A 22,633-nucleotide genomic window follows, 5' to 3' on the forward strand; every position below is an offset into this window, starting at 1 on the left:
CGGCCGTGCCCCCGGTGGAGCGCGGCGGGTCACGGAAGGCCCCGCTTCTCCTCCCGCACCGCCTGCCTGGCGCCGGCGCTGGGAGCGCTGGGGCAGACTGGGCGGCAAGGGCAGCCGTCCGCGCTCGGGATCCCCAAAACCGAGGAGGGTTTGGGGCATCGTACCGGTACTGGGACGGGGGGTGTGGGGTGGGCTCCCATCTCCCGCCCCCGGGAGGCGCGGCTGGTGGCCACCTGCGCCTCATCTTCTTCCCTGGCCAGCGCCGGGTCCTCAGCCCTTGGCATAAGGCACCCACTCGGCAAATGGGGATTAAACTAGAGGATAATTGGGAGGATGTTTTTTATTAATATTATTTTTAAATTTTTTTTTTTAAATGCTATGGGGCTGTAGCAGGTTTAGGAGTCGGGGGGGGCGGGGGGGTTCTTCCCTGACTTTGCCTGAAGGGTGAGGTGGAAGTACCCAGGAAGATCGCGCGTGGGGAACAGCAGTGTTATTTTAACCTTTGGAACTGCCGCCCGGGTGCCGGCGGTGTTTGTGTACCCACCGGGCTGAAACCCATGGCGGTGTGATTTATTTCCTTGTGCTTGCTCTTTTTATCACCTACCTCCATTTTATTGAGGCTTTTTTTTTGTGTGTGTGTGTGTGTGGTTTTTTTGTTGTTTTTTTGGTTTTTTTCCCCCCTTCCTGCTCGATGCCCTTGGAGGTTGCTGCTTGCAAAGCTGGTTCCTGCAAAGCCTGATGGAGGGGCAGATAGCGGGCCGCTTCGGGGTGCGTGGCGTGCCGGTCTGACCTGAGACATCCCAGCCTGAGCCTGGGCACCGGGGAAGGGAGAGCGTGGGTCGTGCGCTGGAGATAAAGGCTGCTGGAAAAGCCGCCGCGGCAGGTTGGGGATGAGCTGAGCCCTTGGGAAAGCATGAAGTTCTGGTGGGGCAAGTGGGGAGAAGAGGTGGTCGCCTCCGTGACGGTTTGGGGAGGTCACCCCTGGCCTGTTCTCACGGGGGTCTCGGGATGGAAGTGGCCTGTATCAGTCCTAGGGAAAAGCAAGAAGCTTAAAGTCAAAGTGCTTCGTCTTCCCCTGTGCAAATTTAGGAGGTTAATTTGTTTGTCATCTCAAAACTACTCGCGCAGGGCAAAGCTTCCTTGCAAGGAGACTCTGGCCTAGAGAGTGGTGGAGAGGAAGGGCCAGGGCAGTGAGAAATACCTGTGTGGGTTTGAATTAAAGCCTGAGGGCAGTGGTGTTGGCTGAGGAAGGGATGTGAGGGAGGCTGTGTGCTCCTGGCGTTGGTGGGCACCCCTGCGTCCATCTGGTGGAGACGGTCAGCTGGCTCAAACCTGGGTGCCGGTGCTGCAAGAGGAACCTGGAGCTCTGTCCCTCACAGCATGACCCATGGATCTGGAATCCTGTAGATTGGTGTCCCCTTTCCCAAATGACCTGTGATGAGCAGCAGACCTGCTGTTGGGGGCACCCATTCCAGGGGTGCTCTCAAAATCTGGCATGGCTTGGTGCATCAAGTACAAAGTCACCTGGTGCAGGTGCTTGTACCTCCTGTACAAGGTACCCAGCCTGTACGAGACGGCTGGGAGCACCTCAGGGTTGCAGCACGTCTTTGGCTGAGGAGGACTATGACCTACAGAGGAGCCAGCACATCTTGAGCTGAGGTGGTGTTGTGTGGAGTTAAACATCTGGCTGATGGGTGTCCTCTCCTGCAGCACTAGCCCCTGCTGTAGTTGGTGTGGCTGGAGGTGTTGACAGTCCTGGGGTGGGATCTTTGTTCTTCAGAGCTGGTCGGGGTAAGCCCTTCATGGGGAGACCCTCAGCAGCGGGTGCTGGGGCTGGTGGTGCAGGCAGGTTCCTGCAGAGGTGGCTGGTGTGCCTTGGGAGAGGGTCACGGCACGGATCCAGAATGGCTGGGTGGTGTCTGGACAGGTTTTAATTCTGCTGCCAGCTGTAAGGGAAAGAAATGCCCTCTGGCCCTGGCAGGGCTCTTGGTGCTGCAGAAGACAGAGACTTTGTCCTGCTTATTCTGCAAGCCTGGGAGAGCTGTTAGTAGCCAGCAACCAGGCATTGGTCCACCTTTTCTTCTTGGCCTGCGTGATTTTGGGAGAATCAGACAGGGGAAGAGGTTGCTATTGAGATGGCAAAGGAGCTCAGGCAGTGGCCAGCTGTAAATCCCAAAACTCCCCTACTCCTAGAAAGCAGGGCGGTGCTGTAGCCGCTCTACCTGGGCACCTTATTTTCCTGTCGCCAGAAACCTGCTGGGGAAGCAGCTGGGTTGGTTTCCTGACGGTGGGTTGGGGGGGGGGGTGAAAAGTAAAAAAATAAATAAATTATTTCCTTGAGAGAGAGAGGACGCTGCCAAAAACCTCGCCTCTGCAGTGTAAAAGCCGGGGCTGCCTCAGCTGGGAGAAGAGCAGTTGCAGCAGATGTAGCTGGGAGATAGCGGCAGGGCCTTGATTCGGGGCGGTCATGCAGGACAGGCTGGTTCTCGTGGTGCCCTGGAACCTCTGCAGGCGAAATGCCCTTAAAACAGTCCAAGGCGAAGGTGAGTACGCGGGAATGGGGAGCAGGCTGTGAGTTCCGTCCCGTGGGACTGCAGCCTGGAAAATGTCACCCTCAGAGGGATCTTGGTGACCTTAGATGTTGGTGAATAAAGGTCCAGTCAAAAGGGCAAGTGTGAGTTGTTTTTGGTGGAGAGGAGTGTGTTGGAGCAGGGGGTGTTGTGGAAGAGACACTCCCCCTTGCTGCCCCCATGAAGCTGGGGGTGCACGTCCTGTGGGATTAGTGTTCATCTATTGTCCACCCCCTGGGCTCTCCGTCCCTTGAGCTGCTGGAGCAGGACAGGCAGTGAGCTCCCGGTTAGGGTGGTCTTCTCCTCTCAGCAGTATGGCCTCGGTGCCTGCAGGTGGCTCGGGGATGTTGCCCACCGTGGGGGCTGCTTGTGTTGCCCCACCACCACCCTCCTGGCACCCAGCGCCGCGGAGCCACCGGTTGGGTATTGCCTGTCTGTTCACTTGCAGGGGGGAAGTTCAGCAGCCTCTTCTGGTCTCGTAGCTGGTTTCCATAGGCTAATTGTCGCCGTGTGGAAGATTTAACTTGGGGCGGTTCATTAGCCAAAGCCCGTCCTTTACGGGCGCCGACTGGGAGCCCAGCCCTGCTCCTCTTGCCCGGAGTGGTGCCGGCACACCCAGCTGCAGGTGTGCCCCTGTTTGGGTGTCTCGATTCCCAGGCCTTTGGGTGAGAAATTTATCTGATGGGCTGTGCCTGACTGCACCAGGATCCTGCCAGCTGTAGACAGCAAGCATCACCTCCCTCCGGGGTAAGGCTGGCCCGTGCCACCTGTCCCCCCACCCTGTCCTCCCCCCGGGGACATGGCAGTGGGATGTGGCAGGGCTGTGTGTGACGATGTGGAGGTGGAAGAGGCACTGGTGAGGCCTCACCTCAAGTACTGTGTCCAGTTTTGGCCCCCCTACCATAAAAAAGGCATTGAGGTGCTGGAGCGGGTCCAGAGAAGGGCGACAAAGATGGGGAGGGGTCTGGAGAATAAGTCTTATGAGGAGAGGCTGAGGGAGCTGGGGCTATTCAGCCTGGAGAAGAGGAGGCTGAGGGGAGACCTTATTGCTCTCTACAACTCCCTGAAAGGAGGGTGTAGAGAGATGGGGATCGGTCTCTTTTCTCAAGTCACAGGCGACAGGACAAGAGGAAATGGCCTCAAGTTGCGCCAGGGGAGGTTCAGGCTGGATATTAGGAAAGATTTTATCACTGAAAGGGTTATCAGCCATTGGAATGGGCTGTCCAGGGAGGGGGTTGAGGCACCATCCCTGGAGGTGTTCAAAAGACTGGTCGATGAAGTGCTGGGAGGTATGGTTTAGTGATGATGCTCCTTGTTTGTTGTGTGAGTGTCTATTTTTGTCAGTTAGGTTGACGGTTGGACAAGATGATCTTTAAGGTCCCTTCCAACCTAGAAGATTCTGTGATTCTGTAAGAGCAAGGCCCAAGTCCCTGGAGCAGCGTATGGCTTCTCTGGGCTTGTGCCTCACCTCCCAGACTTTCCTTAGCTGGACGTACCCTACCAGGCGTGGATGTGGTGGTGGCAGTGGTGGTCCTTGTGTGCGTTCACACTTCTCCATGGGCATTTGGAAAAGCCTCGTGCCCCTGCATGAGCAGGGAGCCCTGCTCTCGAGTATTAGAGCTCTTCGTTTCACCCTGAGCTGCATGAGCTCTGCCTGCTCGTGTCTGTTGACCGATACGTGCTGCAGGTGGATGCTGGGGGCTACCACCCCTTGTGGCCTGGAACACAAGTTTCCATGGTACATCTCTACAAGAGGGGAGGTTGCAACATGTACTGGTCGTGTCCTGGGCAGTGACGGTGATGCCTGGTCCTGTCTTTCATACCTCTCTTTCCTTTGCAGATACTTCAGGTGGTGGTACAAGAAGACCCGCATAGAGAAGAAGCCTGCCTTCATTGACCTCTTGTGTGCCGTTCCTCTGCAGCAGATCTATGGTCAGCCTCCAGTTTGGGTGCTGGGGTGGTGCAATGCCCAGTGTGCTGGTTGGGCAGAGATTCACGTGGGGCTGCCAACGTGCTACCGGGTGGGAGTGGGTCAAGGATCTTTTGGGGGTGTGAGCAGAGCCGAGTTGCATGGGGGAGGTCTGATCCCACCCTGGGCAGGAACAGGGGTGCTAATTTCTGGTCTCCTTGCCAGGGTGTCCGCTGGGCGGGATCGGGGGAGGCACCATCACCCGTGGCTGGCGGGGTGAATTCTGCCGCTGGCAGCTGAACCCTGGCATTTATCACTACGAAACGGTCATCGCCAACCAGGTAGGTGCAGCGGGGTCTGCGAGGGGTGTGAGTAGCACCACAGCAGCCGGGGTGGCTGGGACATCTGCTCTTGGGCTCATCTCACCCCCTCTCTGTGCTCCTCTCTTCCACAGTTCACGGTGTGCCTGCGGTGCAAAGGGCAGACCATTTACCAGCAGGTCTTGTCTGTGGAGAGACCCAGCACCCTGCAAGGCTGGAACTGGGGTTACTGTGGCCACTATGCCTTCTACCATGCCCTGTACCCCCGTGCCTGGATGGTCTATGAGCTCCCAGGGCAAAAAGTGGTGCTTACTTGCCGCCAGGTCTCTCCTGTCATCCCCCATGACTATAAGGTAAGGAGATGATGGCTCCATGCTGGTTGCATCCTGTCCCATGGGAGCACCGGCCACACTGCGCTGCAGCAGCACGGCTTGTATGGAGCAGGTTGGCAGGGATGTGGGAGGGGGAAGGGATTGGCACGGCAGGGACGGGGCTGTACTGTGTGATGCTTAGTGTGCCCTGTATTGGTAGCAGAGGCTTGGGGCTGGTGAGTCTTTGACCCCTGAGTGTTGCCTGTGCGTCCGGGGATGATGCAGTAGAGGAGTTCCTTGTCCCTCCTGCCCAGCTCAGCATTGCCTGAAGACAAGTGGGCTTGCCACCTTGCTCATGTTCTTTCCCAGTGTGCTCTGGTCTGTCCTAGGGCCCTGTTCCTAGTGCCAGCTGCCAGGTGTGTAACAACAGGACCCTGGAAGGCTTTGCCCCTCGTGGAGGAGTAGGTGCTGGAAGGGTTCTCCCTTTTTCCTTGTGCTTAGCTCTGGCCGCTGCTTCTTTCCCTTCTGACCTGTGCTTTGACTCTTTGTACAGCTTGGTTCCCTGCCTTTGGGTTTGTCCTGTGACCATCACAGCTCCTGTCCACCCGGAATGGCAAGTCCAGAGCCGGGGCCTTACTGCCCGGAGGATCCGGTGGCAGCGTTTTGGGAAACGCTCGGCCTGTACTTGTGGGTTGGTTTGTCAGCTGGGTGTTCCTGAGCGTGTTTTAGCTGCCTTTTGCCTGCCATCCCCAAAGGAAGAGCTGCTTATTAGCCGGGCTTTCCCAGCTGGGCTTTCCCAGCATTTCCCGGTGTCTCCGCTCAGCAATGCTCCCAGGCAGGAGGAACCCCCACAGCAATGCGGAAGCTGGGAATGGCGGCAGAGGATGCCTCGCCGCTCCTCGCACGCCGCTCCTGCTCACTCCCAGCCCGGGGCGAGGGCGCGGGCTGCGCTGCCGACATGCCTGACCTTCCTCTTACCCCAGCAGAGCACGTGAGCGTGTCTCAGCCTGTTGAGCAGACGGCTGCTGAGACACCTGTCTGAGCCTTAAACCCTGCTTTCCATCTCTGTATTGCCCGGTGTGGGGTTTGCTAGCCCAGGGGCTTGTGACCTGAATTTTGTTTTGCCTGTCCCCCAAATTTCTCTGCTGCTGATTCCCAGCTTGGCAATTTACCCTTCTGCTCTGCTTGGGTGAGACCCCCACCTGGAGTACCACTCTGGAGCTCCTCAGCACAGCAAGGACATGGACCTGTTAGAACGGGTCCAGAGGAGGCCACAAAGATGATCAGAGTGCTGGAGCACCTCGCTGTGAGGACAGGGCTGAGAGAGTTGGGGTTGTTCAGCCTGGAGAAGAGAAGGCTCCAGGGAGACCTTATAGCGGCCTTCCAGTACCTCAAGGGAGCCCACAGGAGAGATGGGGAGGAACTTTTTACAAAAGCATGTAGTGATGGGACAAGTGGTAATGGTTTTAAACTGAAAGAGGGTAGAAGTAGATTAGATAATAGGGAGAAATTCTTTACTGTGGGGGTAGTGAGACACTGGAACAGGTTGCCCAGAGAAGATGGGGATGCCCCATCCCTGGAGTTATTCAAGGCCAGGCTGGATGGGGCTTTGAGCAACCTGGTCTGGTGGGAGGTGTCCCTGCCCATGGCAGGGGGGGTTGGAACTCCATGATCTTTAAGGTCCCTTCCAACCCAAACCATTCTATGACTCAAAACCAAGTTGTTCCTGGTGCTCTTATTCCCACTGCATCCCACACGGTCTCCCCAGCAGTGGGAGAAACGATGCTCCGACAGCCAAGTGTGCAGTCACCAGGCCTATGCACAGTGTTGTCTGTCTCTGCCAGGACTCCAGCCTGCCAGTGGGAGTGTTCATCTGGGAGGTGGAGAACGGGAGGGACGAGGACGTGGACGTCTCCATCATGTTCAGCCTGCAGAACGGCACGGGAACGAAGGAGGACAGGAGTGGGGGTCACTGGAACGAGCCCTTCGCCTTTGAGAAGCAGGGGGAGCGGGTTGCTGGAGTCCTGCTGCACCACTGCACAACTGTGAACCCCTTCACCTTTGCCATCTCTGCCCGGGAGAAGGTAAAGGGCTGACACCCATGGTCTGTCTCCCACAGCCCTGCTGAGTGTGGGGGTCCTGCTTCTAGGTAGCTGGTAAAGGATGGGTGGGTGATGGGCTGGGGTCAGCACTGGTCCTCTGCTCAGCCAGAACAGAAGTGGGATCATGATTTCCCTGAGGGCACCCTCTCTGGGGGTGGATGCCAGGAGAGAAGCTTTGGGTGAAGCCTGCAGAACAGTAGGCAAGTAGGTTTGGAGTGAGCATTGCTGGGCAGCGTGCGGGGAGTGAGTGTGACGTCCCAGAGTTGTTAGGGCTGTGTTGTGGGTGGAGTGATTAACCTCACTCAAGAGAGAAGCAGTGCAGTATTTATTAATATAAAACAGTGATTTAACAAAATTCGATAGTGAATGTGACAATGTTTTACGAGATTCAATGGCAAGGCACACTTGGTTATTTCTTGCAGAGACGACAGGGTCAGACAAAGTCTGAGGTTCAGAAAGTCACACTTATTCATGAGGTTCAAAAAGGACCCCCTTTGCTTTCTAAACTCCTTCTCAGAGAGGAGTCTAGGTGCGGCTGGGTCCAATCCTAGTCCCAGACTTGGTCTATGGTTTATGTCTAAAGGATTATATATGCGCAATCAATCCTTTATATCACTTAGCTAAGATTTCAAAGTTCAGCATGCTATTAACCATTTACCAAGAATCTGTTGCGGCAAGGAATCCCTAAACTTCAAAGACTAACCTTAAGGGAGTGTTCCCACTCCAGGGGAGATCCTGGCTTGCAGCCCACTGCCATACAGGAGAGCTCAAAGGGCTCTTGGGCAGTCCACTCTTTCTAGAGTAAGACCATTGACCTGTAGTGATACTCACATGGGGATGAAATATCTAGGCCCCACTCCAGACAGTGTTTTGGCTGTGTTGCCAGCCGTCCCCCAAAGTCCAGGAGGAACTCATCACAACTCCCACTGATGGTTATGGCTTGAGCAGGGGGTGAAGGGGAGGAGCACACCACCACCGCCACAGGTTGGGAGGGTAGGGTGTGCATCTGCCCTTCAAAAGTACCAGCCCCTGATGATCCTCTTCCCTTCTCCAGGCTGGCACGACTGTCACCCACCTCACGGCATTCAACCCCACGGGATCGGGTAGAGAGGTGTGGCAGGACCTCCTGCAGGACGGCAGGCTGGATTCCCCCGCCGGTGAGTCTCTCCGTGGGGTGGGTGGAGGGGGAGCAGGGGTAATGGGGGGGCCACGCTGGTTGCAGGCCACAGAGCACCCGAGCAAGGGCAGATCTCCCTTCCTCTAGCCACCTCGGTGTTATCACAAAAAGCTCTTGGTGATGCTGTGGCTCATTCCCGCCTTTAGGCTGTATCTCAATTTTCCATTGCTTGTCACACTGTCTCCTCGTTGTGGTTCTGCAAAAGCTATTAGCACCACTTTGGGTCTGTTCTTGATTATATTAATTACACATCCTGGTATCTTGTTAGTTTGTGTAGTGTTGTAGGCTGAGTTGGGACTTCTGCTGAGTAGCCAGCGTGATGCCCAGCCACCTTCCCTTGAGTTCCTATGGCCAGATCTGCAAGCTGCCCCCTGTCAGATTTATTCTTGTGGGCGTTTAGCTGTCCTTGGGGTTTGGTGCTGCTGTCACTTGCTGTCCTCTTGTTAGTACATCTATTCCCTGAAGGCTCTGGTATTGCCCATGATACTTCTGCACCATCCTCAGTTGTCTGCTTGCTCCCCTGGTAGAAGCTTTAAAGCAGGGTGGCATCTCCCAGCCCTTGCTGCCAACCCCCAAAGGTGACCATTTGCCTAATGTCTCTGCCAGCTTTTGAACAAGAATGATGCTGACAAACGAGGATGATGCTGACAAACTAGTGATGCTGGTAGTGGGCCATTGCAAAGTTTCTTGAAGCTTGAATTATGTAAATAAAGTGTTTACATAAATATTTCCGGAAAACTGAGTTTCCTGCCTAGGTGCACTCAGAGCTCTCCAGGCTATTGGGATGTGGTTTTCCTTTGTGCATGCCAAGCATTATCGTAGCCAAGATCTGTGCTGCTGTTAAAATTGTTGCTCTAATGAGTTTACCTGGTACATGTCAGAGCCAGCATATAATTATCCAGCCACCTCAGGGCTTTTCTGAAATACGGGCGCAGTTCAGGCACCCTGCAAAAAGCTGGAAATGATGACTGTCACTAGAAGGTCACAGTTTCTGAGTGCAGTTACAAAGTCATGGGGTGCTTTGTCCGGAAAGGACTTGTGCCAGGTGGCTTTTCCTGCCTGATTTGTTCCTCTGCTTTGATGACGACTAATTTTTTTTTTTTTAACCCCTCCGCCCATGGCAGGTATTTTTTCCTGCTTGCAAAAAGCAGTTACTCATGTGCAGTAATGTCATCCTTTGCAACCTGGAGGGTACATCCTCAGGGTTGTAAGGGGGCAGGGGAATGCCCTAATAGTCTCGTCCCATTTGGGTTGTGTGGGATCATCAGTCACAGCCCTCCATAGGCTTCCTTGGTCACTTTTGAATATTTTTTTTTTCTTATTTGTTTTTTTGTCCTGGCAGGTAAAAGCAGCCCAACAGAGAAAGGGGAGGTGACAGCGGCAGCAGTGTGTGCCAGCTGCAGGGTGCCTGCCCACGGACACAGGACACTGGAGCTGGCCCTGGCTTGGGACATGCCCCGTGTTCACTTTGGCTCCAAGGAGAAGCTGCACCTCAGGTGGGTGGGTTGTCTTCAGTCGCTCGCGTCCCCAAAGTCCCCTTCTCCCTGACTGTGGGCTTGAGTGCTGCCTGGGGAGCCTTGTCCCACCCACTTCCTGTGGCCATGGCCTTGCCAGGTCACAGAGGGGACCCTCTCCTCCTCAAGGGGACCCTTGCTCCTTGACACCCCAGCACCAGCAGTCGTGTTATTCTGGTGTTCCCAATAGTCTAGCCCCTCTCTGGTGGCCAGGTGGGCTTCACAGCCTGAGGTCACGGTGTTCTCACCAACACCCCACCTCCGCAGGCGGTACACCCGGTTCTTTGGCAGCGGAGGTGATGCTGCTCCTGCCCTCTCCCATCACGCCCTGACACACTACGAGGAGTGGGAGAAGAAGATCGAAGCCTGGCAGAAGCCCATCCTGGAGAACAGGTAAGGTAGATGGGAAGCTCCTTCCCAGTGGCTTCCTGGGGCTGGGCAGAGGAGGAGGATCCCCACCTGGGCCGCTGTGGTTGAAGTTTCCCCTCTTGCCTGCAGCCAGCTGCCTTCCTGGTACAAGTCGGCCCTCTTCAATGAGCTGTACTTCATGACGGATGGGGGGACCATCTGGGTGGAGTTGCCCCCAGACTGCTGTGCTGAGGACGTGCAGGGGGCGGCGGGGGCTTGCCTCTCCAACCTCCTCCCTGTCCTGCAGGAGTACGGAAGGTTTGCTTATTTGGAAGGTAACTTGCAGGGACCTCGTGCATGGTCCCAACTCAACCCCTTACCGTTGTTGTCACCAGGTGGTTTTAACCTGCTGTGGGGATGGTTTTCACACCTGGTGGGTAGGGAGCAAAGCCCCTTGCAGGACCAAGCCCTGCAGGATATGGCATGAGGTCTTCTCCAGACCCATGGGTGCTATATATAGAGAATAAACCCCACTTCTAATGGGAGCCCCTACCTCTGCCATGAAAGAGCACCCCTTCCTGGGCCATGTGGGAGGGAGGACCTGCCCATCCTTTACCCTCCCTGTGGCAGGTCTCCCATCCCTCACCATCTCTCTGGTCCTTCCAGGCCAGGAGTACCGGATGTACAACACTTACGACGTCCACTTTTACGCCTCCTTCGCTCTTGTCATGCTGTGGCCCAAGCTGCAGATCAGCCTGCAGTATGACATTGGTGAGTGACCCGGGAGACCCTGGTTTGGTGCCTGATGATGTCTTCACCTAGGGAAGAGCTGGAGGGTTTGGGACACCATCTGCCATAGAAATCTGTGTCATGGAGCCAGCATTGTCTTCCAGGTCCTCTGCTGGGCCCAGGATTTGCAAATCTCCAATGTTGCTGCCTCTCAACATCTCTCTTCCCGGCACTGGGATGCCTGCTTGCCACACTGGGTGTGCACAGCTGGTTCTGCCTGCTTGGGGGGAGTTCCTTGCTCTGTCCATGCTCCTTGCAGAGTAAAATCGTGGACCTGTTTGCAGACCCTGTTATTTTAGGTGGGCTTGGAGGCTGCTCAGTGGTGGTGTCACCATGGTGGAGCATGGCACTTTGCTGGGCTGTGGGGAGGCTGAGCCCACTGGGGTTCCCTCCCAGCTCTGGATGCTGCCACCGCCTTGCTTAAGGGGCTGGTGACAGTTGCTGAGGGAGTTGCTGCTCCCTGCTGAGGGGAGACAGGGAGCAGCCTGGTGTCCCCTCAGGCCCTTTGGAGAGGGCTGCAGTCTTGCAGCCAGAACCCCAAAGGACTGGTGGCCCTGTCTGTGTCTGTTCTTAGGCAGCAGGCACTGCAGCAGCAAGCTTCCTCTCATGTCTCTTGCTCTGTGTCCTCTCCAGCTGTCACGGTGGTGAATGAGGATGTGCAGCCCCGGCAGTACTTGATGTGTGGTCAGACAGCCCAGGTGAAGTTGAAGAACGTGGTGCCGCATGACATTGGGGACCCAGGTGAGGGGTCTGGCCGGGCCTTTTGGAGGGCAGAGGGGTGCAGGGCTGCTCACACAACTTTCTCAGGGTAGAATCATAGAATCATTGAGGTTGGAAGAGACCCTTGGGATCATCGAGCCCAACCATCTACCCTACTCTACAAAGTCCTCCCCTACACCATGTCCCTTAGCACTGCATCTAAACGGCCCTTAAACACAGCCAGGGATGGTGACTCCACCACCTCCCTGGGCAGCCTGTTCCAATGCCCTATCACTCTTTCGGTGAAAAATTCTTTCCTAATGTTCAATCTAAACCTACCCTGTTGGAGCTTGAAGCCATTAGTAGTTAACTCCTAGAGTAGTTAACTCCTAAGCCGTGGGACAGGCATGGTGCATGGAATGCGCTGTTTTCTGAGAATGAAAAGCTGGGGGAGGTGACGAAGACCATTCTGCATGAAGCTTGTACAAGGGAGAGAGAGGGTAGCTGAGCAGTAGTGGGAAGGCTGTTCTCACTAGAGATAGCACAGGGTGGAACATACTGTTTTAGTGCTGTTTGATCACGGCACCCTTTGGACCTTGCTCCTGGGTAGGAGAAGGGCCATTCCTTGCTTGCTGCTTTACTGCATCTGCTCTGTCCTTACTCAGGTGACGAGCCGTGGCAGCGTGTCAATGCCTATTTGATGCACGACACAGCTGACTGGAAGGACCTCAACCTGAAGTTTGTGCTGCAGGTGTACCGCGACTACTACCTGACACATGACTCCCTGTACTTGAGGGACATGTGGCCAGTTTGCCAGGTACTGGGAGGAGACCAGACCCTGGGGCATCCTCTCCTCAATTCCATTGGGAGCTGCGTGACATCCCGAGAGGATGGATGCTCCTGAGCAGAGCGTGGGGGGCAGGCAGGATGCAGGGGCTTGTGTGACTGTCTCCTACCTCTCCCGCAGGCCGTGATGGAGTCAGAGCTGAAGTTTGATACAGATAATGATGGCCTCATTGAAAACGGTGGCTTTGCGGACCAGACGTACGATGCATGGGTGGTAAACGGAGCCAGGTGAGCAAGAAAGGCAGGTGGAGGTTGGAGATGGGGACTGTGGGGTGGGGGAGGTTGCTCAGAGGTGGGACTGTGCTCCCCATCTCTTGGGGGAGCTCCATGCGACCTGTGGGGTGACCCACGTTGCTGACACTGCTCTCCTTTGGCTCCGGCAGCGCGTACTGTGGCGGGCTGTGGCTGGCAGCTGTCTGCACCATGTGCAAGATGGCAGAGGTGCTGGGGGATACCGAGATCCGGCAGAAATACGCAGACATCCTCAGCAAGGGCAAGGAGGCGTTTGAGAGGATGCTCTGGAACGGTGGGTGCTCCCTGGTGGGAGATGGCCATGTGCCCTTCTTGGGAGGGGAATGGCTCCTCCTTGGGTTACAGAGCCTTGCAGGGGATGGGGGAAGGAGGGGAGATGCCATCCCTCCACGCGGAGGGGGAGGATCCAGTATCAGGGAGGGAACAGAAAGGGTATGGTGGTTTGGGAAAGAAAAGAGAGGAGAGCCTTCTGGAAAAAACTGCCACGCTCCTGCCTCATGGTGTGGAGTGTAGGGACAGCACACGTGAGCTGGGGTCCTAAACTATGGATTTAAAACTGTTTCCTGCCTTTTTTTTTCCAGGGAAATATTACAACTATGACAGCAGTGGGAGTGAAACCTCCAGCAGCATCATGTCAGACCAGTGTGCCGGGCAGTGGTTTCTTGGGGCTTGTGGTCTGGACCAAGAGGAGTTTGAGGTGAGAGAAGGGGCAGCCTGCTGCATGGTGGGGTGAGATGAGACCTCCACCTGGAGGTGCTGGCATGTGCTGGGCAGTTAAAGCTTTAGGAGCTGGTGCAGGGTGTCCAGCTTGCTCCCCTGCAGCTGTGTGTGCTTGGGTGGAAGCCCTTGGATGCACACGGGTGCAACCAAACCAAAAATCTGCTCACGGAGAGGCTATGCAGCAGGGGTGTGTAACCACGGTCTGCTCTGGCATGCTTGGAGGAAGGTCTCGAAGGGTTTTGCCCTTGACGAAGTGCTATTCCTTTAAAAATAGGAGGAAAAAAACATGTATGAAAAATTCCATGTGTTATTTGCTGCCTAGTTTAAAGTCCTAAACGAGTATCCGAGGGACCTAAGGCTTATTTGGGGCCCTGAAGTCTGTTGCTCTTCAGCTGCAAGAGAAGAATTGGCTGAAGACTCCTCTTGTCTGGTGGGATGGTGAGAGCAGCTGCTGGTGGTGCAACACCTCGAGCAGAGCTGGAAAGTGGAAGGGGCCGTCCTGTGGATTATTTATGACCTACAGGCAGTTGTCAGACCAAGGCGCTCCCTGGTGGCCATGGACAGGCAAACCCTTTGGGTGACTCAAGGGAGGACTGACTGTTGGCTGTGGTACCAGAGGGGAGCTTCCAGTGGTGTTTCCTGGCAGCAGCTTGTGCTAAGTGCTGTGGGATTTAATGAGAAATGGGCGCTTGGTTGTGCTTTCCTGCATTTATCCCAGTGTGGGTCCCTAGACCATGGGGACTGGGGCTGTGCCTAGGGCTTCCAGGTGGGGTCTGGTGCAGACCTCATGCAGTAACACCCAAACATCCCTTTTTGGGGCAAACAGTAATCCTAGCACAGTCAAAAAATGTCACTTGCCTTTCCATAGCCTTGGAATTTCATTGCTGAAGATGATTTTGGGCCCCCTACCATAAAAAAGACATTGAGGTGCTGGAGCGGGTCCAGAGAAGGGCGACAAAGATGGTGAGGGGTCTGGAGAGTAAGTCTTATGAGGAGAGGCTGAGGGAGCTGGGGTTATTCAGCCTGGAGAAGAGGAGGCTGAGGGGAGACCTTATTGCTCTCTACAACTACCTGAAAGGAGGGTGTAGAGAGGTGGCGGTCGGTCTCTTTTCTCAAGTCACAGGCAACAGGACAAGAGGAAATGGCCTCAAGTTACGCCAGGGTAGGTTCAGGCTGGATATTAGGAAAAATTTTTTCACTGAAAGGGTTATCAGCCATTGGAATGGGCTGCCCAGGGAGGTGGTTGAGGCACCATCCCTGGAGGTGTTCAAAAGACGGGTTGATGTAGTGCTGGGAGGTATGGTTTAGTGATGATGCTCCTTGTTTGTAGTGTGGGTGTCTATTTTTGTCAGTTAGGTTGACGGTTGGACAAGATGATCTTGAAGGTCCCTTCCAACCTAGAAGATTCTGTGATACTCTTCTGGCTGGTGAGCTTTGACCTCCCTGGAGATGGGACTTGTGAACTTTTCTCTCTTCTGTTACGATGACCGTCGATGTTTTTTTCCCTGTATTTTGATCCCTTGCCCGGCTGCCAGCACTCCTGTTTGTAACCTTATTAACGCACTCCTGCTGCATATGCAGGTCAGTAATGAAATGCAACATTGGAAAAGCCTGTGACCCCAGTACTGAAGAAACCGTGGCCTGAAACCTTCTGCCAGAGACGGCTGCCTCATGCCACCTTTCTGCTGACTCCTCCTGCCCAACTGTGCTTGGGCTTATCTCTAGAGTCACACCAGGAAAAATGACTGTGTTGGATGCTTGGCTTTAGCGTAGACAAAAGGGATCTGCTTCCTTTCCTTTGAGTGTACCAAAGCTGTCTGGTTGGACTGCCCAGCCTACCTTGGCAAGCTCCTGTCTGGTGTCATCACACCTCCCGCCTCTCCTGGCTCTGGTGGCACCGGGCTGGCAAGAAAGGTCTGGCTCCTCCCCAGGCTGTGCTGATGAGCTGGCAGCTGACCGGCTCTTCGCCTTCTTGCAAGTAGGTGTCATGGTTGCTCCATGAAATTGTTCCTGATCTTGGTCACCCTGCAAAAGTTCTTGTTGTGGCTTTCTTACCGTTAGGTGGGTGGGGGCTGGAGACCAGCCAGCCCTCCCCTTGCAACATCACAGAGTCCTGAGCTTTGCTTTTCCTACCAAGGCAGTGACTTCTGCTGCACTGACACTTCCTGGATTCATTGCCAATAGCGAGAGCACTGCAGAAGCTTTATTTACTTTGAGCTGTGTACAGAGGCTTTTCATCTTAATGCAGTCCTTGCTGCATTGCTGCTCCACTGCAGTTTGTTTGGCTGGCAGGTGTTTTCATGCTGAGGTGGGGTTGGTTTGGGTTTTTTTGTTTGTGGGTTTGTAGGGGTTTTTTTTTTCCCCTTTTTTGGCAAGAGCTTACTTAACATGATACTTCAGTCTGTTCTCGTAAGTGTTTTGAGCTCTTGGCCTTAGCTTTTTATTTGCTTTTTTTTTTTTTCTCCTCCTGCCTTATTGGAGGGGAAGGTTTTTACCTCCTCCTGTTAAACTCCTGAAATGGCTGTTTATCCAGTGAGCACTGTTGACCTTCTCTGAGACTTTAACTTTCACTTGGGATAAAAGTTTTAAATCTCTCCTACCAGTAGCAGAAAACAGGCATCGTGTGCATCTCAGTCTGACTTCTCCATTCCCAGTTTGCCCCTTCTTGCACCTCTAATGGCCTTTAGTCCTGGCTGTGAACTCTTGCATCACCACCTGATTACAAAATTGGAAGGATTAAAGTCCTTTTGAAATCACTCAAAACTAAGCCTTGTTTTTGTTTTTCCCCTGAGCTGAAGCTGATTTTTTTTTTTTTTTCCCCTGAGCTGAAGCTGATTTTTTTTTTTTTTTCCCCTGAGCTGAAGCTGATTTTTTTTTTTTTTTCCCCTGAGCTGAAGCTGATTTTTTTTTTTTTTTCCCCTGAGCTGAAGCTGATTTTTTTTTTTTTTTCCCCTGAGCTGAAGCTGATTTTTTTTTTTTTTTCCCCTGAGCTGAAGCTGATTTTTTTTTTTTTTTCCCCTGAGCTGAAGCTGATTTTTTTTTTTTTTTCCTTTCACCAAGATTCCCAGCACTTACCCAAAGGAACATACCGGTATCCACAACATTCACTTTGCAGCTGCAGGATGTATTCTAATGTCATCAGACTGACATTGACGTAATCTTTCCCTTTGGTAAGAAGATACCTCCAGCCTCACTGATCCCAGACCATTCTTTGGCCACCTCTGGCTGGTGACTCATCTCTTGTAGGCATTGCAATGCCTCTTGTAGCTAGTGTAGATGGGCTGAGAGAACAGAACCATGGTTTTACCATGAGAAAATTTGGGCCTCAAATAGCTGTTAGCCTGAGAAACGAGCAGTGGTGAACTTGGTTTATACCAAGATGAGGATGGTGGTGTTGGCCAGGTCTCCAAAGCAAGGTGCCACGAGATGCGGAGCTTTGGCCAGTGACTGAAGGTGAGAGGCTGTTGATGGAGGCACAGTAACTGGATGAGCTGTCAGCCTCCCTAGGAGGAAGGTGGAATGAGTTCAGCCTCTCTTCTGTTGAGCAACTGCTTTAACTGTATTCTCTTTGTTTTGGTTTGGTTTTGTTTTTGTCTCTTCGGGGAAAGAGGCTTTTTTACTTCCTCCTGTTATTTTCCTGAGGTGGCTAGTTCCCTAGCGAGCAGTGTTGACCTCTTTCTAATGGAAAATCTAACCCTGCTCCCTGGACAACCATCCTGAAGGGTCTGTGCGGACCCTAAACCCAAGGGTCTCTCTCTCTCTTCACAGGTCTTCCCCAAGAGTCATGTTGTCAGTGCACTCAAGACCATCTTTGAGAAGAACGTCATGAGCTTTGCTGGTGGCACCATGGGAGCAGTGAACGGCATGAGACCCGACGGGGTGCCCGACACCTCCAGTGTGCAGTCTGATGAGGTGTGGATTGGCGTGGTCTATGCTTTGGCTGCCACCATGATCCAGGAGGTGAGTGGTGACGATGCGCACCCCTTGGCACCTGCCATCTCCTTGCCACTCCGTGGACGGGCTGATTGGTTGTCTTCCTTCTGCTGCAGGGGATGGTGGAGGAAGGCTTCCGTACAGCAGAGGGCTGCTACCGAACGGTGTGGGAACAGCTGGGCATGGCTTTCCAGACACCAGAGGCCTACCGGGAGAAGAAAGTCTACCGCTCGTTGGCTTACATGCGGCCTCTCAGCATCTGGAGCATGCAGCTGGCCCTGGAGCGCAGAGCCGGCCAGGCACCAGCACCCCTTCAGCACCCCCAGGTCCCCATCCACCCTTGAGCCTGGTGGCACTGAGTAGGGCAGCGGGTGCACGGGGGTGGGTCTGGAAAGAGGGGGCAGGGGCCTCAGCCTGGGGACCCTTCCCTCCCCTTCTTTGATAATACTCACATTGCTGTTTTCCTTCCCTACCTCCACTACATGTCCTTCACCTCAAGGGGATTCCAGCTACTGATGCTGAGCACGAGGGGGGGACTAGAGGTGGGGGTGTCTCCTCGGAGAGGAGAGGGGTGGGATAAGGAGGTGCTGCTGGAGCCTGTGCCTCCCCTTCCCCATCACTCAGGGCTCGGGCAGCCTGCAGGACCCCCAGCCATCCTCCACCGGAGCTAACACCATGCCCAGGAGCACAGGAGACCTCCTGCAGTCAGTGGGCTGGGCTAGGTGGGAACTGGCCTGCAGGGAAAAAAAAATGAAAAATGTGTGGGTGTATGTGTGTGTGTGGGGACGTTTTGCACTGGTGCACACAGGCATGTGGACGCTGTAGTTGTCCCTCCATTGTGTGACACTGCAAACGCAGGCTGGCTCTGCTCCAGGGAGAGCCAGTGGCAAATACAATCCCCAGGGGAGCCCTGGCTCCCCAGCCTGTGACAATCAGAGCCCAAGCAGCACGTCCTGGTCTGGTACCGTGGCCCCCCTCTCCCCCCTGGCACTGGGGGCGGGCGGCGGAGCACGTTTTAGGGGATGAATCATTTTAAGTTCTTAATAAAGTTGTCCAGCTGTCAATCCTTCTTCCTCTGTGTCTTTTCTGCTGCAGTGTTTGGGGGGGGAGGGGAGGGCAAGCTGGAGGAAGGAACCCGTGTTGCTCCCCCTTTTTTTTCCTCAGCTGGGATGGAGGGCTGGGAATGCAGAGGGGAACAAGCCCTAATTCCAGGCTGGGTCTTGTGGGGTTTTGTGAAGGGGAGCAAGATGTGCATTCCCCCCCCACCCAGGAGCAACCTTCCCCTTGTTTTCCTGCCAGCAAGGTCGGGGAAGGCGAGGAACCTAGCATTCCTGCTGAAGATGCCTCTGTGGGGAGCAGCAGTGCCCCAGGACTGGCCCTTGACCAAGCAGGGCTGGGCACCTTGCTTCCTTTTCCTCGTTTTTCTGCCAGCAGACCATCTGAAGTATGCACCTGCCTGGTCTCGAAGGGGTGGGAGGCGGCCCAAGGTCTTTTTTTGCTCTAAAGCCCTGTCTTAATCTGTTTAGTGATGTCAGGGCTAGGGTGGGAAGCAGCCTGTCCTCCCCACTGTCACCTTCACCCTGCCCTGGGAGCTGGCGCAGGCAGGGCATCGCTGCGGTGGCACGGTGCTGACAGCAGCTGATAAATGGCCTTTTCTTTGCTCCCTGGCAGAGTGTTCCTGCATCCGCCTGGGCAGAGGAATAATGTTATCCGGGAAAGGGCAGGTTGTCCCGGATGTGGCCCCCACGGAGCAGCGGGGGGTGGTCTCCCATGGCAGAGGCCATGGGTGGTGGAGAGGGACTGGGATGCTCTCCCTTAGGGTCACCGTGGCAAGGCTGGGGGGGACAGGGATGCCAGGACAGCAGAGTGGCTCACCTGGGCTGCGTGCCCCCGCTTACTTCGTGACATCCCGATCCAGCTGGCAAGGGACAAAAGCAGATACCAAAGCCAGCACGACTTCTGACCTGGCTGGGGTTTTATTGCTGTGACCCATCAGCTTCATTCCTTAACCCCAAGCAGTGGGCTGCCCACAGGCTTCAAAGCTTGGGGCATTCAGTCTGTATCAAGGAATAGTTCCTCCACTTTTGACTGTTTTGCATCAATAAAACTCGTTTGTGTCTGGCTCAGTGTTCAGCAACTTCTGCGTGGGCACGGCTGCGGTCTGGGAGGACAGTCCTTGGTTACAAATATGATTTTACCTAACATTTGCCTGTACTAGTGTTTTTTGAAGCTGACTCAATCCTAGCGTGGGCAGCAAGTTTAATCACTTATTAACCCTTTCCTCGTATTGTTCATTAACACTTTCTACACCCCTGACATGCAAGGCTTTAAACCACAGCCCTGCTGATTTTTAACTTCTTCAGCACTTTCTGCTTTGGACTTCTTCCCTGCTGGCCCGTTCCCCCTTCCCCACTCCCTGCTGTGCCAGGGCTTAGGCACGGCGTGGATAATGATTGCCAGCCCCGAGCCGCTTCACTGGCTGCCCTTTGGAGGGGGCAAACCCTGCGGAGATACCCCAGCTCTTGGCTTGTTTTATTTTTGACTCGACCAAGGCTGGTCACAAATCCACCGCCTTGAGCACTGAGATGATCCTTGCACCCACAAGATACACCATGAGGCTAGGGGTTGTTATACATGGGAAAAATAAAGGTTATGGGCATATAGCACCAATAATGTTTTGTGTCATGCTAAAATAGACCTGTGGCTATAAATGGTCTGTGGGTTGCCATCAGCAAAGGTGCCAGTGTGGAGACTGTGTGTTGCCCGTCCCCATGCCCACCGGTGGCCGTGATGTCCCTGCGGGAGCTTCTTGAAGCAAGGTGATGGCAAGGGGATGATGATGGCGAGGCGGTGACGGTGAGGCACCGATGGAGAGGTGGGGGGTGGCAAGGGGATGAGGGCTGCCCCTCCTGCCCCCTGCCACCTTCCCAGCCAGACTGTGCCCATTATCACGAGCCTCGGCCACGCTCCAAGCAGCGCCTTTCAGCCTTTTGCTGAAAAACCAGCCAAAGCAAACAGCAGCTGTGTGGGAAAACATACCTTGTCTTGCAGTTAATTCCTGAGACAGAGGGAAGCAAACAGTGGGGCAGGAATTTCCCATGGGCAGGTAGCTCCCTGGCCGGAGACCTCCTGCGGGCAGGGGTATGAGAGGGATGTAAGGCTCCCGCAGAGAGCAGAGAGGGTGTGTTGAGATGCCAGCAGCAGCCATGCAATGCTCCCCAACGGGCAGTGATGAACTTCACCGTCAGAGAGAAACTGGGGCTCAAATGTGAGTTTAAAGGGAAATTAAATTTGGGAAGTATTTCTGAGGTGTCGCAAAGGGTTGCATTATCTCCATTTTTGGAAAAGGAGCATTTTCCGGTGCATGGCTCTCCATCAGCTCTTGCTGAGATGACTGGGGCAATGAAAACACTCATATTTTAGGAGACTGCCTTGAAAAATCATTGAGGAATGAGGGAGAAAATCTGGTGTGAACCAAGCCCCTTCAGCCTCCCCAGACCGCAACAACTATAATGTAAAAGCAGCTATATAAATACATACTTAAAGTTACTTAAGAATCCCTGTGTAAATACCATTTTTGTCAGTATTAAAATGTGATGTCCAAGATATTCAGGGAATGTTTGTTTTTCATAAACGAAATCATCTCCTTCCAAGAAAAGCCAGCTTGTCAAAACAGCAGAAGCCTTCGTGCCAGCCCGGGTGAGAGGAGGCCAGGAGCTTTGTAGCCTGGTCTGTGGCTACTTCAGTCCTGAGGTGGGGCGGGGAGGGGGAGGCAGGGAAGAAATCAAAGCCCTGAAATGAGCCTGGTGCTGAGTGGGTTTGCACAAGGATGCTTGGTAAGGGGGAGTGAGGTGAGGCTGTGTGCTGCAGCGGATCCTGGGGTGCATTTGGCTCCCAGGTGCACCCTGGATAACAATTGGTGCCTTGATAAGGCTCCCTGGCACCCCTGTGTGCCTTGGGCACAGCAGTGACATGGCAGAGAGGCGGCAGAAAGGACAAGAGCCCCTGAGAGGGGTTTTCCCTAGCTGAGCATCCATCCTGGCAGCTGCTGACCTGCAGGAGCCAGGGCCTCCCTGAGAGGTGCCAGGGAAACATACGAAAGGAGGGACAGCTTCAGCAGGCACTTCTGGGAATATCTACCAGCAGCTTCAGCAGGCACTTCTGGGAATATCTGCTGTCAATCTCCCTCTCCTACAGCCAGGAACTGCAAATTGGAAACACCCAGATTGCACAACGCCCTGTCCAGAGCTGCCACCGGCTGCCCCAGCAGCTATAAAAAGGTGAGGGCAGAGGCACATCGTCAGAGCCCTGCGAGGAGCACGTCCCCAGGCACCCCAGCTGTCTGCCCGCTGCAGAGATGGTGCAAGCGACTCCCTTCCTCCTGCTGCTCAGCCTGGCCCTGGTGGCTCCCGGCCTCTGCGCAAGAAAGGTAAGGGCAGGGCTGGGATGAAGGGGGCAGGGTGGTCAGGGGGGCTGCAGCTCCCGGGGGTGCCCACTCCTGCCACCCTGCCCGCACCTGGGCTGTGCTGTGACACCAACGCTGAGTCTCCTCTGCTCCAGTGTGTGCTGACCGGGCGCTGGGTCAATGACCTGGGCTCCAACATGACCATCGGGGTGATGAATGAAAACGACGAATTCACCGGCTTCTACCACACAGCCGTGAGCTCCACGACAAACAAGATTCAGAAGTCACCACTGCAGGGTTCCCAGAACAACATAAACTCGAAGAGCCAGCCCACCTTTGGCTTCACTGTCAAATGGACCTTCTCAGGTGCTTCTCCTTTCCCCGACTCCCTGCAGTGTCCCCCGAGCTCCCCTGCCCTCCCATGGGATGCTCTTGTGCCTTCCCCTGTGATGTCCTAGGTGATTCCCTACCTTCCCTAGTGTCCTTGCTGACCCTCTGTCTTTCCCTGTGGTGTCCCCAGTGCTCTCCCACCCGCTGTGGTGTCCCTGACACTCCCCCATCCCTGACGCCAGAGCTCCAGGGCTGCTCTCAGCTCCCAGTCCCGGGGCACAGAAGATGAAGCCCACTGTTCTCTCCCCATCTCCTTGTCACACCTCCCCTCTCTGACCCCTCCTGCCCGCTTTCCCCATCACCGCTGTGTCCACCACCTACAGAGGGTAGGGACAGCCCGGGTCGACT

At 54.7% G+C, this 22,633-nt stretch overlaps 2 protein-coding genes across 2 annotated transcripts; both read left to right on the top strand.

The window, feature by feature from the left end:
• The first annotated feature begins 4,246 nt into the window (after window positions 1–4,246).
• GBA2 (glucosidase, beta (bile acid) 2) lies at window positions 4,247–18,554 on the top strand. Its single transcript, XM_014952538.1, has 16 exons — window positions 4,247–4,502; window positions 4,705–4,820; window positions 4,934–5,152; window positions 6,955–7,194; window positions 8,267–8,369; window positions 9,732–9,885; window positions 10,171–10,296; window positions 10,402–10,586; window positions 10,918–11,022; window positions 11,674–11,781; window positions 12,405–12,556; window positions 12,707–12,813; window positions 12,969–13,111; window positions 13,419–13,534; window positions 17,326–17,517; window positions 17,607–18,554. Exons 1-16 carry the CDS (start codon window positions 4,262–4,264, stop codon window positions 17,832–17,834), a joined length of 2,535 nt encoding a protein of 844 aa, XP_014808024.1. The 5' UTR covers window positions 4,247–4,261; the 3' UTR covers window positions 17,835–18,554.
• A 3,206-nt stretch (window positions 18,555–21,760) lies between these two features.
• LOC106894049 (avidin-like) lies at window positions 21,761–22,368 on the top strand. Its single transcript, XM_014952481.1, has 2 exons — window positions 21,761–21,919; window positions 22,051–22,368. The coding sequence occupies exons 1-2, from the start codon at window positions 21,848–21,850 to the stop codon at window positions 22,351–22,353; spliced, it is 375 nt and encodes a 124-aa protein (XP_014807967.1). The 5' UTR covers window positions 21,761–21,847; the 3' UTR covers window positions 22,354–22,368.
• Window positions 22,369–22,633: the final 265 nt, after the last annotated feature.

Source organism: Calidris pugnax, unplaced genomic scaffold, assembly GCF_001431845.1.
Source record: "Calidris pugnax isolate Ruff unplaced genomic scaffold, ASM143184v1 scaffold220, whole genome shotgun sequence".
NCBI classification, from domain to species: domain Eukaryota; kingdom Metazoa; phylum Chordata; class Aves; order Charadriiformes; family Scolopacidae; genus Calidris; species Calidris pugnax.